We start from the raw sequence: 16,003 nt of genomic DNA, 5'->3' as shown, positions 1-16,003 counted from the left end.
AAAAAAAAAAAAAAAAAAAAAAAAAAAACGAACGAACAAACGAGCCGCCGACGACGCGGGCGGCTCGCCCGCGTAGTTCATGTTGGGAGACCAACAGTTGAAAGTGACTTGTCTTGTGTTGATGTTGCAGGTTCAAAAGCCTGGCACATGCGGCTGACCTTTGACCGGGTGCCAGGCGGCTGCAACCTTCACAGGTGCAAGCTGTGCGGCAAGGTCGTGACGCACATCAGGAACCACTACCACGTCCACTTCCCCGGCAGGTTTGAGTGTCCTCTCTGTCGTGCCACGTACACACGTAGCGACAACCTGCGCACGCACTTTAAATTCAAACACCCCGAAGCAAGAAAGATCGATCTAAACGATTTCATGGCGGGCTCGTTGGCACTCTCGACGAGCAACGACGCCATGAACACGCTATCCTAAAGACGCCGGATGAGAAAAGAACGCAGTAAAAAGAAATGCCCATGTGTGTGAGAGAGAAAGAGAGATATATATATATTTAATATATATTTAAATATATATTTAATATGTATATTTAATATATATATCTAAATATATATTTAAATATGAATATACATATATATACATATTACAAACATAATATATATATACATATAACGTACGCGCCCCAAGAATTATAATAATATAAACACTGAGAGCGCAGGGGGGGTGGCCGCGGCCGCAGGGGAGTATTCCGCGTGAAACTGCGGCGATAAATACGGCCCTGTACGCCGCCACGGCCATGGGGGGAAAAGGGCCGGCCTCTCTCGGCTTTCTTCTTTCTCGAACACCAAATCTTTTGTAGTTTCTACGCTTAAGGGATCGAGAAATTCTCCTATAGGGGTCTTTTTTAAAACAGACGAAAATCGCGAAAATAGCAAAAAAAAAAAAAAGAAGAAAAGAACAGGAGAAGAGAGCAGGAGAAAGCGAGTGAATTTAAGCAGAAAAAGATTAATATACATACGTGCGATGTGTACAGTTTAGCGTGCGGTGACTTGGGAGTGGGCTTTGTTGTAGCTAACGTCGAAGCTGTGAGGGCTGTTCTAAGCTATTATTAGGGGTCACCGAGGTCACGCGGGCGTGCGCGAGCGCGAAGAGCGGAGTCGCAGGGCGCGATTGGGATCATGCAAGGCCGACGACGACGATGACGTTTGGCGAGAGAGAGAGAGAGAGAGAGAGAAGATGGAGGGGGGGGAGAAAGAGAGTTAGATAACAGAAAAGATGAGAACAGCAAGAATCCTTCTCGTCGAGCCGAGAGACTGCGCGACGAGATTTAGTCTGATTTTGGTCTCGCCGGACGAAAGTAGCTTGTGTGGGAAGCGCGACGACGACGGGGACGTCTAGCTCTTCTCTGGGGAACGTTGAGCCGGTGGTTCGACCGAATGAGTCGCGCGACAAAGCACCTTGTCCTCCTCACTTTCGTCCGCGCCGGATCCTCGCAAGTCTCGCGGACGCACGAGGCTGAGCCACGTCGCTGATCGTTTGTTCGTCCCATCAGTCGATCGATCGATCCGAGACACGATTTGTATTTTTAGCGCGGGTCGCTTTAGCGGAGCCTCTGTCTCGCGAGAGGAATTCTAATAGACACATACGCACACAGGGACTCTGGCGATCGTACAGCAGATCGTCGTCGTCGTCGTCGTCGTCGTCGTTCCTCCGTCTCTCTCACGCGGAGCGTCGCGACGCTTCGTTTATATTCGTTACCTTTCTCGTCACCGAGAGAGAGTCGCGAAATTCTCGCCGACTTGTCCGCCACGCATCGCGCACGACCGCGTCCGCGCCGCGACGATGTCCAAAGACCGGGCAGCTTTATTTTTTTCGTGGTGAGAGAACGAGCGCTGCGCCGATCGACGATACTTTTAAGTAGAAAGTGCTCGGGGGAAAATTCGCGCGACTACGAAGCGCGTCTCGCACGGTTAGCGTGTGTGCACGCGCGCGCGGTTTAATTACATAATTAAATATATATATATATATATATACATATATATATATATACATATTATAAATACATATAAAAGGGGAGCAAACGTGGTGCCAATTTCCTCCCGTAGATGTTGCTGCCGCCCGGCCGAGATGGCGAGGTGGCAGCCGGAAAGAATATTAATGAATCATTGAGAATTAATTAATTAATTAATTATAATATATTAATTAAAGCTGAGTCGCTGGGAGTAATTCATTCGATACGCAGGGTGAGTCGTATAGTTGTTGAAGAGTTTATAGTTGGACTTCATATTAGATTGTAATCGTAATATATTTAAACAGCCTTCGGGAAATCAGTAGCAATATTGCATACGCGTGCACACTTACGCACGTACGTGTCCCGGAGTCACTTTACGCGTGAGACATACACACACACACACACACACACATAAACATCACAAACGACGAGTATATCCATCCCCACACACACACACGCGCGCACGCACTCTCACGAAGCGTTGGCGGAAGAGAGAGGCGTACGCTTCACGTATTCGCGACACGTGCATAGATAAACACACACACAGAACAGACACGCACGCAGCAGCAGCAGGAAACACGTACGCGCAAGTAAAACATGCAACGCGAATCGAGCAACAACGAAATTTCTGTCCAAGCCGTACGTTCGCGAAAGAGAGATAAAGAAAGAGAGAAAGAGAAAGGGAGGGAGGGAGAGGGTGAAAGGAGAGGAAGCAGTCTTTCGATATGAATACGGCGTGACGCGGTCCTTTACAGTCCTAATATGAACTTTGACTATAAAACGTACGTTACTTGTTAATTAACACCTAAAGTCTATGATAATTAAATGATCGTATGATTGCGCGCCGCGCGTGTAATTGATGAGGGCGCGCGAGCGCGCGACGCGACGCGAAATATAGTGGAAATCACGGAGACATTCCACGATTCGGGACTTAAGTGCGTAGGCAACAAATAAGGTTTTATTGTATTGGATGATTTATATAGTACTATATTTTATACTTTATATAACCTTACCTACCCGCTAAATAATATCTTATGCATCGGTTGGAGAGAGATAGTTGCGTTTATATAAAGAGCAATTTTATCCAAGGGATGGTCTCACGATACTTGCATCGTCGTTTTTGCACATTGATATTTAATTGGTTGGGGGTGCAATCTGTTCGTTCTACTTTCTTACTTCGTTTGTTGGTTGGTTTTTCCTCCGCACATCATGAAATTTACGTTTATTACGATAGAGGGTTTCTTTCTTTTTTTTTGTTTTCATTTCCTTTTTCGTTTTTTTTTTCTTTTTTTTTTTAAGAACACGGACAAACGCGCATCGCTCGAGACGAGGGGGCAGCGGAAATCGTCTTCTGAAATACGTCCGTACGTGCTTAACCATGTCCTTCCGCAGTGTCTAAATTCGACTTCCTGAACGCGTCCACGCGGCAGATAGTATTTCTGATCGTTCCAGAACCGTTCGTGGAGATGATCTGCCCCCTTCATGATTTCGAGCGGTGTGTATACATATATGTATATATATATATATATATATATATATATATGTATATATATATGTATATATATATATATATATATATATATATATATGTATATATATATATATATATGTATATATATATATATATATATATATATATATATATGTACGTATGTATATATATACACACTCATACATCTGTACAACACACATGCACACGAATTGAAGAGAGGAGAGCCACCTCTCGCAGGTAGGCTCGTGACACACGACAGTGGCAGATAGAGAGGGAAAGCCTTCCTGCCTGATACGGAAGCGCGTAGCGCGACCCCCGACGTAGCGTTTAACATTCTGCAGACGAGGCGGAATGCCTCGTAACCGAAACGGTTTGCCAATCCGCGAAATTGGAGCTGAAGCGGATGGAGGAAGGATCGAGTCGACCCGAGACACTTCGCGCACTGTAACGTTGATAATAGAAATAAAAGCGTGAGCGAGCCCTTTGGTACAAAGCTGTCTCCCTCTTTCGGTTTTTCTGCCGCGAAAGCCCGACCGGGCTTTCGTCGGGCGCACTAAATTGAACAAGATCTGCCTGTCGACACTTTCAACGCGCCGTTCTCGCGAGTTGCAGACGCGGCAAATCGCGACAATAATCGTCTACGTCGCGGGGGTCGCTTAGAAAAACACGTACATGGACAAGAAATACACACGCACACACATAGCCAGACAGACACACTCATGTATGCACATACACACGTGACTACACACGCATACACCGAATCCGCTAGCTATTCAAAGAGCCAAACCGCAATATTGTGATGAAATGATATTACCGTCGATCTTCTCTCTTTTTTGCAAAAAAGAAGGGGCACTTTGCATAGTTAAGGCCACCGAACACGCATACCTATATTTAATGATAATGATAATGATGATGATAATAATATATAAATAACCAGAATATTAATATATTACGCAGATTTATTAAGTATATATATTAATATATTGGATAATTTATTTTATTTTGTTTTATCGTTTTATGATTTTATATATATGTTATTCACTGTGTTTATATATACAACGCAAACATTATATTGCAATATGCGACGCACGCAAGATTATTATTATTTATTGACAGGGCGGGGAGAAAAATGTGTCAAGATGCACTTTGCAGGCCTACCTCCTTGGCTGAGAGATCGCACGCCGATCGACTTCTCTTCTTTCTCTCTTCACCTTGCTTTTCTCAACTTTCCTTCTATAGTTCTTGTTCTTTTTTTTCTCCTTCTCCTTCGTCATCTCCTCGCGCGACGTGTTTGACAGTGCGAACGGTTCGCGTCGATGTTGGAGCATCCGTCGGTGCTCGGCTGGACCGCGAACGAATTGATACTAACCTCTTCTTTGGCTCTGACAGAGTGTTTCTTGAACGTTTCTCCTGATGCGAACATTCACGGATATTCCCTGCGGAGGATTCGCCTGGAAACGTCAGCCGACAGGTGAAATTTTTTCGAAACACGTGAAATCTAATTCTCTATTATTAGAAAGGTGAAAGTCAGCCCAATGTACCCACCGTTGTGTTAATCCAAGGAGTCGATTACAATTCCCTCGTCAGAGCCAGAAGGATTAGTAACATGAGACGAGTCGCGCTTCTTCTGCATAGAGAGAAAGAGAATGTGTGTGTGTATGTGTGTGTGAAAGAGACGAGAGAGAAAGAGTGTGAGAGAATCGAAGCGCGGAAGAAGCAAGAGTTTGGAGCGGAACAAGAGGGAAGCGACTTTTACGAGCAGTGCCGAATTTCCCGGCAATTCCGTCTGCACGGAAACAGGGGTCCTCATATTCCGCACGGTGTGTCGGCGTTTCATTAAAATAATCAACGTAGTAACGTGCTAATATAAATTGTTTTTTCAATTAATCGCGCGAATCATATGTAAAGGTATCCGTGTTTTGTAATTAAGCTCAAGATCACTGCCCAGAAGATCACTTTTAGCCTTTGTAAGAGCACTGGATAATATAAAAAAGGAAAAACAATTATCGAAATTTTTGAACTCTGACGTCGAAGGAACGTTTTCTCCAGGAGGGAAGAGGCCACAATCCGCGAAGTTCCTCGAGCAAGAGCGTCTCCGGGGAAGAGTGCCGCGCGAGGCGCCGTGCAGGCGTGAGAACCCCTGTGCGGAAACGTCAGCGCGATATTTTTCCGCGTGCCTCCACGATGCTCTCGATACGTCAAACTCGGATAAACGATGAGCGATGGTTGCAGACGCGGGCTGGCGTGGATTTTGGCCGCGTGTGTGCGCGCTTCCACACGTGACTTGTTCTTTCTCTCCCCCTCTCTCTCTCTCTCTCTCTCTCTCTCTCTCTCTCTCTCTCTCTTTCCCGCGGAGAGCCCAAGCCGGCGACCACCGCCTCCGTCGCCGCCGTCGTCGTTGCTGCACAGCACCCCTGAACGACGAGGGGATGCATTGCGGGCGAGCTCTCCTCGAGAAAGACGGCGTGAAAAGGAGGGAATGAGGGAACGAACGAACGGACGAACGAGGAGCGGCTGCCGGGATCGATGCTCCGCCGTGCGCCGCGCGGAATTACCGTCGCCCGCAGTCGGGACGCGCGGTTCTACTTAATTGGTTGACCGCGACAAAGTTTAATGCCGCAGTTTGCTTTTCATCTTTCATCCTAATATTGCGAAAGTCAACTCCCCTCTCGCCGGCGTCGCCATTAGAATGCAGTTCGCCGCCGTTAGCCAGCAAACCAGCCAGCCAGCCAGCCGGCTGGTTGGCTGACTGACGAGAGAGAAGCTTCGTCCCAGAGAAACTTTCGTTTTTGTCACTCTTGCCAATATGTGAATAGACGCCGTCGAAAGAGTGAGGAGAGGGGAGAGAGAGAGAGAGAGAGAGCGAGCGAGCGAAATTGCTCTTGAAGCATCGGTGTTTTTAATTTTTTAAATAGTCAAACGTCACGGCACAAGTGATAGATAGTGCGCACAGATAGACACCGTGCAATTGTACAGATTGATGAGAAAGTCACGCAATGTGTTACGGCTGGATATTAAAATAAACGGCTTGCGTAATCGTTACGCTATCGCGTTTTAACGGGCAGTATAACGTGAGTTCAATCGCGATTCTACGTCGCCGCTCTCTTTTCCGCGTTGTCATTCGAGAAGCAGAGTAGAAGTACCAATTCCCGGACACACGTACCTAATCCTGGATATCCGTATTGCTTTGATCTTTACGTATGAGTATTTCAATTTCAACGCAACATAGAACGTATGTATACATTCAGTATATAGTATACATATATTTTATGTTGAAAATTTAAATACTCGTGTTTAAAGACCAGAACAGTAAGAATGCCCAGGATTAGGTACATGCCCGAGCATTGCAATTGTTTCTGTCGCAAAGCTTTGTGCAATCTTCGTGCTGAAACCCTCAGTCCCTGCGCGGAGACGCGGCCGTAGTCTCGTTGCGAATGCAAATGATTGTTTATCCGCGATATTTGATCGTTAATTGTTACAATACGCCGGCCGCGAGTGTCACATGAAACATGAGTGCAATACGGTGTGCGCGAAACAAACGCTTGATTTTCGCAACATTGCCCGATATTTACGCGAAGCTGCAGTGACGTACGCTCTCGTGTGTATGTGTGTGTGTGTGTGTGTGTGTGTGTGTGGGTGTGTGTGTGCATACGTGCGCACGATTATTATTGCACACGACGCTCGATGCGCGTGACTTTTCACTTATTCGCTATTTACATACGCGGTTTGAACGTCCGTCGACCGCCGCCACTGTCAATTTCCGGAATTGCCCGTATACGCAAACTGTCAAATGGCCGCGGACGTACAAAGCCGTCCGACAGCCGTCGTGCACGCGACAATCCATTACACGTAGGCAGCGTTTCGCGCGAAAGCGCTGCGGGGGATCGTCGATGAGACCGTCGACAGCGCGAATTTCTCGCGCGAAAAGTCATTATCCTCGCCGTGAAAAGCCCCTGGCGAGGAGGAAGGGCGGGAGGGAGGGAAAGAACAGGACGTCGGCGGGATGCGTCTCACGGGAGCCGGGAGCAAGAATTTCCGAAAGGCAACGCGCTCCTGGAAATCTCGAGACTTTCGTGCGCGAAATCGTGTTCGATCCCTACGAATCTTCAGTTTTCTCAGATTTTCAAGACTTTCGAAGTATAAAATTCACGCTCCTCGAAGCTCTACGCGTTTTTTTAATTTGATTTCCCTTTAGATAGAAATATTCGGTATGTCGAAAACGCACTGCCGAGGAGTCCCAGCGGGCTCAGCTGTCAGTTGCACTCTGCGAAAAAAACATGATGGTGACAACTACACAAGCTCTGTGCATAGAAAATTTATATATATAGTTTGCTAAACTATTTGATGATCATTGCAATTGTAAGGCTCGGTAGTTACCGAGAATTGTACAATTCTCTACCCTAAATAATCTTCTCAGTAATGATTTAAGACAATTGCGCGATTTCCTTTAGAGTTTTCTTGTTAAATATAAACGTGTCTAGATTTGTTTTCTCTTCATTGCTGTTTTCTTTAAAGAATTTTGAGAAATAGAATACAAAGTATATCACACTTCTACTACGAGTTAAAAAGAATACAATAGTAAATTGAAAGGAATTTAATATTTTGCCGCGAAACACTTTCCCCCCTCCACACACACACACACACACACATACACGGTAAAAACTGATGTGTTAAATTTAACACATTTCATGTGTCCGAAATAATCCACTCTCATTTATATGTAAATTTAACACAAAACAAATATGTTAAAAAATAAGACGCATAATAAAAATTAATACAAGAATTTAACACTTGAATACCGTTGAATCACAGGTTGTGTTAAATTAACACATTTAATATGTCAGACATAAATTATGTCAATTTAACATTTTCATTTCAAAATCGTAGATTAATACTTTCTCAAATGTTAAAGTATCGTTTTATTTTAGTTAATTTAACATTATACATATTTAACACAAATTGTGACTCCTGACAATATTCGAGTGTTAAATTCTTGTGTTAATTTTTTATATATTATGTTACTTTTTACTACATTTGTTTTGTGTTATATTTACACATAAATGAGAGTGGATGATTTGGGACACACGAAATGTTAAATTCCACACATCAGTTTTTACAGCGTAAGTATACCAATTTAGGGGCTAAAACTAATTAAGAGCTAAAGTGAGATACTGAATGATCAGGGATAATTCTCGGTCGGTTGCAAAAGCCGCAAAATAGCTTATTAAATTGTACACACGAGTTCTACATGCAAAACTCTCGTATAGTTGTCACTTGCACAGTTGCCACCACCGTACTTTCTCTCTGAGTGCATCATAATCCACGTTTCATCGCGGGAGCGCACACGGCCGAGCAGAAATCCGGCGCGCACTTTCGCGTTCGTATCGATCGAGTCGCCGTACACGAGCGGATCGGGAGTGCTCGCCGATTGCACGCACGTGCATACGCGTGGCAGGTTTGGCATGTTGCGTATTTGAAACGTTCGCGGATAAATAGCTGGACAGACGCGGCTGGGGCAGAGATAGTCTCGATCGGAAGCGAGAGGCCAGGAGCTATTTGACGCTACGAACGCTTCGAGGAAGCGCACTACTGACCAATCACGATCTTTCTTCACGCGCTCCAAAGCGTTTTTCAGCCCCAAACAGATCTTATCCAGAAAGAGAGTGAAGGAAGAGAGAGAGCATCGTGAAAGCACGTGGTAAACGTATCGCGAAAGGCGCGTATGCTATCGTGGACCAGCGTTTTTCAAAGTTTCTCGAAGAGCGAACCTCTTGGAAAAAAAAGAATCGATTCGCACATCGCGTAATATCCTTTGCTGCATCGCGAATTGATCGCACGTACAGTCATTTCCTCTCAGCGGAGAGGAATGTTCTTTTAACTTTCCAGACTGATTGACTCCTTTGATACCCGCCGCGGCTTACCGTTGTTCCCGCTCGCACCTTTCCAATTTGTTTTAATGTATCGCGCAGAAAGAGAGAAAGAGAGAGCGAGCGAGAGATGATCGAGTAAAAGAAAGAATGAGAGAAAGAGAGAGAGGGGGGGGGGGAAGAGAAAGAAAGAGAGAACGACCGAGAGAAAGAGTGAGAATGAGAAAGAGAGAAAGAAAAGGGAGAGAGAGAGAGTTGCGGAAAATGCGGTTTGAAAAACACTGGTGCGAGAACAACCCCCCCGATGTCGTGGAGGCGGACGCGCGCGAAATCGGGGAAACTGCCGCGAATGAAGTCGCCGTCGACTGGGAGACGTAATCGGCGCGGATTGTTCTGTCCGCGCGTCGAAACCAGATGAATGAACTTTCCGCCACCCGCATCGCCGTCCTCCCTCATGCGGTGCGGGCGTAACGCAGCGACATCACCCCTCTATGTGCGCCGCACATAGCTCCTCTACACACGCACACGCACGTGTGCGTGCGTACACACACGTGACACGCAAGGGGGGCGGTTTTTACATCGCCGTTTTTCATTACCTTCGCCGCGCTCGCGGTCCCACGTTGCATTATCGCGCGAGCGTGTTCGCGGACTAATTTATTCGCGGTGCTTTATATCGTACCGACGCGCGATTTGCTTTCTGACGCTCTCTCCGTTCCCCTCCCGGCCGCGCCTCTCCTTTGCCGCGTCCGCGACGGCCGGGGAACCCTCTTTCGCGACTTTGCATTTCACACCGCACGAAATTTGAATATACGACGGACACAGGGTGGCGGCGCGACGGACCAAATGTTAAAAACCGCCCGGTGCGAAATTTAAGCGCGAGACCTCCCCCGGGGAAGACTTGCCGGCGCGTGTGGACTTTCCGCGTCACGGGATGGTAATTATTCGGTCACATCGCGATGCAGTTTGGGCCGCGAGTTGGCGCGTCGCGATCGCTCCACCAGCGAGTTCTTGAATTTTTAAGGTAAATTGACCTGCTGCTAATAACGTTGGTGCTTAGATATTCCTATTGTTTTGGTCTCTAGATAGAACTATTTAAGCTTCCAGTGTGTAAGGAATATATGCACATATTCTACGCTGAAAATTGAACTCCAGAACTCCAAACGTGGGTAAAATTCACTCAGATCAACATTAAGTATTTCCTTAAAAACATGTGTTCCTTTTCTTTGTTATCAGCTTTTTCAGCTTCACTGATTCGCAAAGACACTTACAGATTTATATTTCTCGATGTTTCCTGCATCGGAATGCAGGAATAAGATAAGAGAATAAGAGAAATAAGAGGAGAATAAGAGGATTGAATTGCGATCATTTTTACGAAAATTATAAGCAAGTGAAACTAAGTGTTGAGTAAAATTTACCCATGTTTAGGGTTTACGTGACTTTTTGATGTTCATAGTTTTAGGTTTAAATATTCGCATTTAAAAGCCAAAACAACAAGAATGTCCAGGCATCTTAGTGACTTCTATCCGAAAATTTTCGATACTCATCCCGTACACTTGACGTCCTCTCGCGCGCTTTGGAGATGTTTCGCAGCGGAGACGTTAGGTGAAGCGACCCGAAAGAGTGCAAGGGCGCGGAAAATGCTTGTTGAAATTTTGGCACGTCACACGATACCTCTTGTTTTTGCTCAGATTGGCAAACGTGCCGACACGTAGCGAGGCACGTATCGCCTCAAAAGGCCATTAGAAAATTAAAACGCGCCGCGGGGGGAGGCGGGACGAAAAAGCGAAACTCGCAGCGAACTCGTCGGCAAGTGGAGCGACGCGAACGTGAAAAGTCGACGGAGAACTGCGAACCCAGGATGCCGTAGCAACGGCAGTAGCAGCAGCAGCAGCAGCAGCCGCCACGAATCGGGCAACAATAGAAGCTGCACAAGTACTGTCGGAACGTCGGCGTACCGAGTAAAACGAATCCGCCGATAAAAAGCCAACTCGGAGCGGCGCGATCCAATATAAACGACCCGTCAAATCTTTCGTCCAAGTGTTGCGAGAGCCAAATAAATCGCGACGCTAAAAATCACCCCCAGGGGGAACGCGCCGCGAAGCGTCTTTCGTCGCGGCGAGAAAATCTGACAGCTCGCGTTAACTATGCGCCGCGGAAAATAAGAGGAATACGATTACTGACACGATGACAGATTTCAAGCGCGATCCCCGGCCGATGACGAACTTAAACCGGATTCTGATACACGTAGTCGCTGATTTTAGAGCAAAAACGGCTCCCTCGAGTCGATCGCATCGCCGATCTCGCGCGCGGCTCTAAATTATTTTCGTCGCCGGCCGTTTCGCCCCGATCTCGAGAATCTGACAGGATATCGCGCGCTTTCATATATGAGGGGAAGGAGAGGAGATCCCGATATAATCTTCGTTAATAAGTAACTGTCCGCGTTTGGAGAACGCAAGGATTCGCCGTCGATGCTGCTTGACGAGGGGCGACGCGACGCGACGCGACGCAACGTCGTATTTCGTTTCCAGCAGCCGGGTCCTCGGAAGCCCGGCGTTTCCACGTCCTGCCACGGTCTCTCGCAGTATCGACATGTGATTCTCGAGGAGGAAGGTCCCGGGGAAAGCTCGCCGCGACGATAACGGCGTTATGGAAGCGCGCGAGGCAATAACCTTTGGCGGAAAGTTTATTTTCCTGGGAGTGGCGTGACGCGCGCGCGCGCGGGAAAACGAACAAGACAGATTTCTATAAAGGACTTCTTTTTCTAAATCCCGTGACTTTTGTACGCCGCTCGCGGAATTTCTTTTTACCCGCGAACTATACGCCGAAACTTCCCACGTTCGTTTTCTGCGGACGGAGCATCGGAGCGGACGAAATATTACGAGAAAGACGGATGCACAGAGAGAGAGAGAGAGAGAGAGAGAGAGAGAGAGAAAGAGAGAAACCTCGTACACACAGGGTGTCCCGATACGACATATATATCACTAGCAACGGGTGTGCCCCTTGGCAATATTTCTCGTCGCTCGAGAGAGATAACGTTGAGATTTTTGCAAGAGAGATCGACGAATAACTTCTTGACAATTGACCATCCGCGCGCGTTTTATCATATATATATATAAATAAATATATACATATATATACACATTCATGTATGTACCTAACGTAATACGCGAGAGACTCCGATAAATTTCAGACTCTAGATGTACGAAATTCTCTCTCTGTGTAATTAATCCTTAGGATAAATCATAGGTAGGGAACAATTCATCGTAAATGATTTAAGGAAGGAAAAATCTCCCGGTTGGTGATTTATATCTCTCTTAGGGCGCCCGATACTTACACGTGTAGAAGCTCGCACACACCGACACATGTGTCCTATTATGTGTATATCTCTTCAGGTAGAAAAAGAAATAAATGAAAAACACCCACGCATACACACACATACACATACCGTACGTATACCGACATGTACGAAACGTCGAAAGAGAAGAACATACGCCAGGGGAGGGGGTGGGGATGTAAGACAGCAGACAGACAGACAGACAGAGGGGGAGAGTGGGAGAAATACTCGACACACACAGTTTCACAAAATATTGAATCGACCCGCGTAGTCGTCCGATTTGGCGGCCGCGGGTCGCCTGGCTGTTATATCGAAACCTTTATTAATTAAACGGAAATTATTACGATATGCTATTATTATTACCACTACTGCTACTGCTATTACAATTACTACTACAACTACTACTATTACTATTACAACTACCACTACTATTATTATTACTACTATTACTACTACTACCACTATTACTACTATTATTACTATATATAGGTATTTATATATTTACAACTGCGTGGTGTGGAGTGGAACATTGTGATATAATAGATTGGTGCTAACACCTTATTGAAATTGAGATGAATTTAAAGAAAAAAAAAAAATCGTGCAATATTGCGATAGTAAAAGTGCGGGGGCGTGGCGCTGTCGCGCGACGGATAAATTACGTTCTCCGGGTACTTTTCAGTGGCGGGAACGAGCGGATAAGGTGAACGAGTGGATAACGTTTCTATTGAATTTTCGAAATCCTCGTTTTGCGCCGGCCGGTTCACTCGGGCCGATGGATGTGTGTGTGTGTGTGCGTGTGTGTGTACGCGCGCGCGCGCGCGCGTGTGTGTGTGTCTGTGCACAACGTTCGGTAACGATCAAATTTCGACGGTGCGATCCACGGAATGCGATGACTCGACGGCGATGCGAGCTCGCGGCGTCAATTATTCGGATATGCGAGAATGCATTCACCCTAGAGTAAAACCGTCGGGATGGATCGAGCTTTACCGAGTCGAGTAGAACGCGGCTGACAACACCGAATATTTGATCTTGAATTTCTATTTTCTTTTTTTTTAAATTCTAGAGTCCTCACTTCCTTCAGGACTTTGACTCGAATCCACGAAACATTTGGTTACACTTTGCGAAATAGAGAAGAGTTGCCGAAAATCGTACTCTGAAATCGGTCTCCTAAAAATCACGTTTCATCGATTTCTTTATTATTACTGAGTATGAACGACATCTAAAAATGAATAATAAACGAGCAGTGAGAGGTATGAAATTTTCAGATTGTATCCTATTTCGTGCGTGCGTTATAAACGTTTAAAAACATCAGATACGATTGACGAGGCGCGATTCAGGCAACTTTCCCTTATCGCGTCTTTTATCGTTTGTCTCGGGACCTTCAGTCGTGGTTACCCTCGACGAGGTCTGTACGTTCAATTGCGACAGATTGTCGCGGTTAATTTCAACCTGAGCCGCGCGCCAATGCATCGCTCTCCGCGGACTCGCCCGCTCGGAGTTCCGCTTCGAATGTTTAAAGAGCGGCGCTGCCGTGTGCTTTCTTTTTTCTCGCTCGACTATTAACCGCGCGCATACACACCAAGAGGTAGTGCCTCGACTTTACTCAGCTACGCCGAAGTGGCGAGGCACGCGTACGATCCGCGTATCGCCGGGCGTGTCGCGTGAACCGAGCTGCCGGCGAACGAGGAACGACGTTCTCACGAGGATTGAATGCGAAACGAGCGAAGAAAGAAACTATGGCTGTGCAAGTGAACATTATGAGTGTAGTTAAATAGGCGTAGGTGTTACCTAGGGATTAGGCTTAGCTGATAGGGATAAGGAGCGTGTTTTTAGGCGTTTCGTTGTTTTCTTTGCCACCGAGCGACAGCCCCACGTCCCTTTTGTACATTATTAAACTAAATAAAAAAAGTACTATTATTAATTATCTCTTTATATAATAATATATACAGATTATGGATTATATAAAACTAATGATATATATGTATATACACACACGATATATGTATATATATATATCTATCTTCATATATATATATATATATATATATATATATATATATATACATTTTGTTATTTTTCTCGGGGGATGAATAAATAAACTGTAATAATTGTAAATCGTAACACAATATAGGGGATCAGTGGTTACCCGCGAGAATACTGAGCGTGTTCTACTCGTCATTAAAAAAAAAAGGAAGAAAAGAACTAAAAATAAAATAAAATTAATTAAAAATGAATCGGCGCGACTGTCAGACTGAAAGTTGTGATTTTACACGGCGCGTGTAAATATAGAAAAAAAACGAGCCTCTAAAAGTAGATTCGACGTTATGAACGAACGGCGAGAAGAAAAGAGAATCGTTATTCGTTGCATTTTCCGTGTGTCGTAAACGCATAGAGAGAGAGAGAGAGAGAGAGGGGAAAACAAGCGAACACGTAAGCCAGTGTGAGAGAGAAGTGTGAGAGAAGTGAGAGATGACGGAGGAGAGAGAGAGAGAGAGAGAGAGATAGAAAGAGAAAAACAGGTGGAGAACGAGAAAGTGAATGAGTGCGTGAGTGGGTGGACACGTGCGTGCGAGAAAAGAAGGAACCAAACCGCGATCAGCGTCCTTCCTTTTTCCCCGCTCCCCCGAAGACGTCGCGCCTCGCTCCTCTTTCGGCGCACGTCGCACGGGCAAATTTGCATAGCCGTCGGTTGCACGAGCCACCGTCGTTCTCTCTGTGTGGTCGCACAGGGTCATTTCACTCGGTCGGTCTTCTTTTCTTCGCCGAGGGTGGAGCCGGGGGGAAGGGTGTTCAAAAAATAATCGCATTGATCTTTGTCTGTGAAAATTTAATCGGCAAACGCGACGAGTTCCCGTCGTAAGAACAGACAGAGGCGGCGACAGAACGGGGCGAAAATTGCGCAGCTTACGAACGGCTCCTTCGGACGGGAACTTTTTACCCTCGCGCGACCACCGGACGTGCGTGCGTGCGTGCGGTCGATTCCGATCGAGAGAGATCGCGCGCAAAACGTCTCGTCGACGTGTGCGCGTCGTTCGTTTGTACTCCTCCCCACGTCTCCCTTTCTTCTTCTTCTTTTTCCTGATCATACATTGTCGGTCTCAAGCTGTATGACCCGCTTCCTCCCCCACCATCCCTTTCCTCTCGGCCTTTCTTTCTTTCCGGACTGCGGTTTCGAACTCTTATTTCCGGCCTTTTCTTTCCTTTCACCGTTGTCACCCGCGTTTCGCAGGTTCGAAAGCTTTCCGACAGTGCAGTTACTTATGGGGACACCGCCGCGGCACTATATATCTATATCTATATATATATATATATATATATATATATATATATATATATATATATATATATATATA

At 45.9% G+C, this 16,003-nt stretch overlaps 1 protein-coding gene across 3 annotated transcripts in view; it reads left to right on the top strand.

Annotated features, from left to right (window-relative positions):
* LOC116844506 (protein tramtrack, beta isoform-like) overlaps nt 1–16,003 on the top strand; it is a 69,678-nt gene that overhangs the window by 41,059 nt on the left and 12,616 nt on the right. The window contains exon 5 of one of the 3 annotated variants that reach the window (XM_032816145.1): nt 131–4,394. The exons of the other annotated variants lie outside the window; for them this stretch is intronic. Within the exon in view, the coding sequence (XP_032672036.1) occupies nt 131–423 (293 nt within the window). The 3' untranslated portion in view covers nt 424–4,394. Of the gene's footprint in view, nt 1–130; nt 4,395–16,003 lie in introns of those variants that run through there. 3 annotated transcript variants of the gene reach the window in all.

Source organism: Odontomachus brunneus, unplaced genomic scaffold (assembly GCF_010583005.1).
Source record: "Odontomachus brunneus isolate Ranch 3 - 2012 unplaced genomic scaffold, Obru_v1 Obru_scaffold_003, whole genome shotgun sequence".
Taxonomy (NCBI): domain Eukaryota; kingdom Metazoa; phylum Arthropoda; class Insecta; order Hymenoptera; family Formicidae; genus Odontomachus; species Odontomachus brunneus.
The sequence above is the reverse complement of the archived record's forward strand: the minus strand, read 5'-3'. Positions and strand labels throughout refer to the sequence as shown.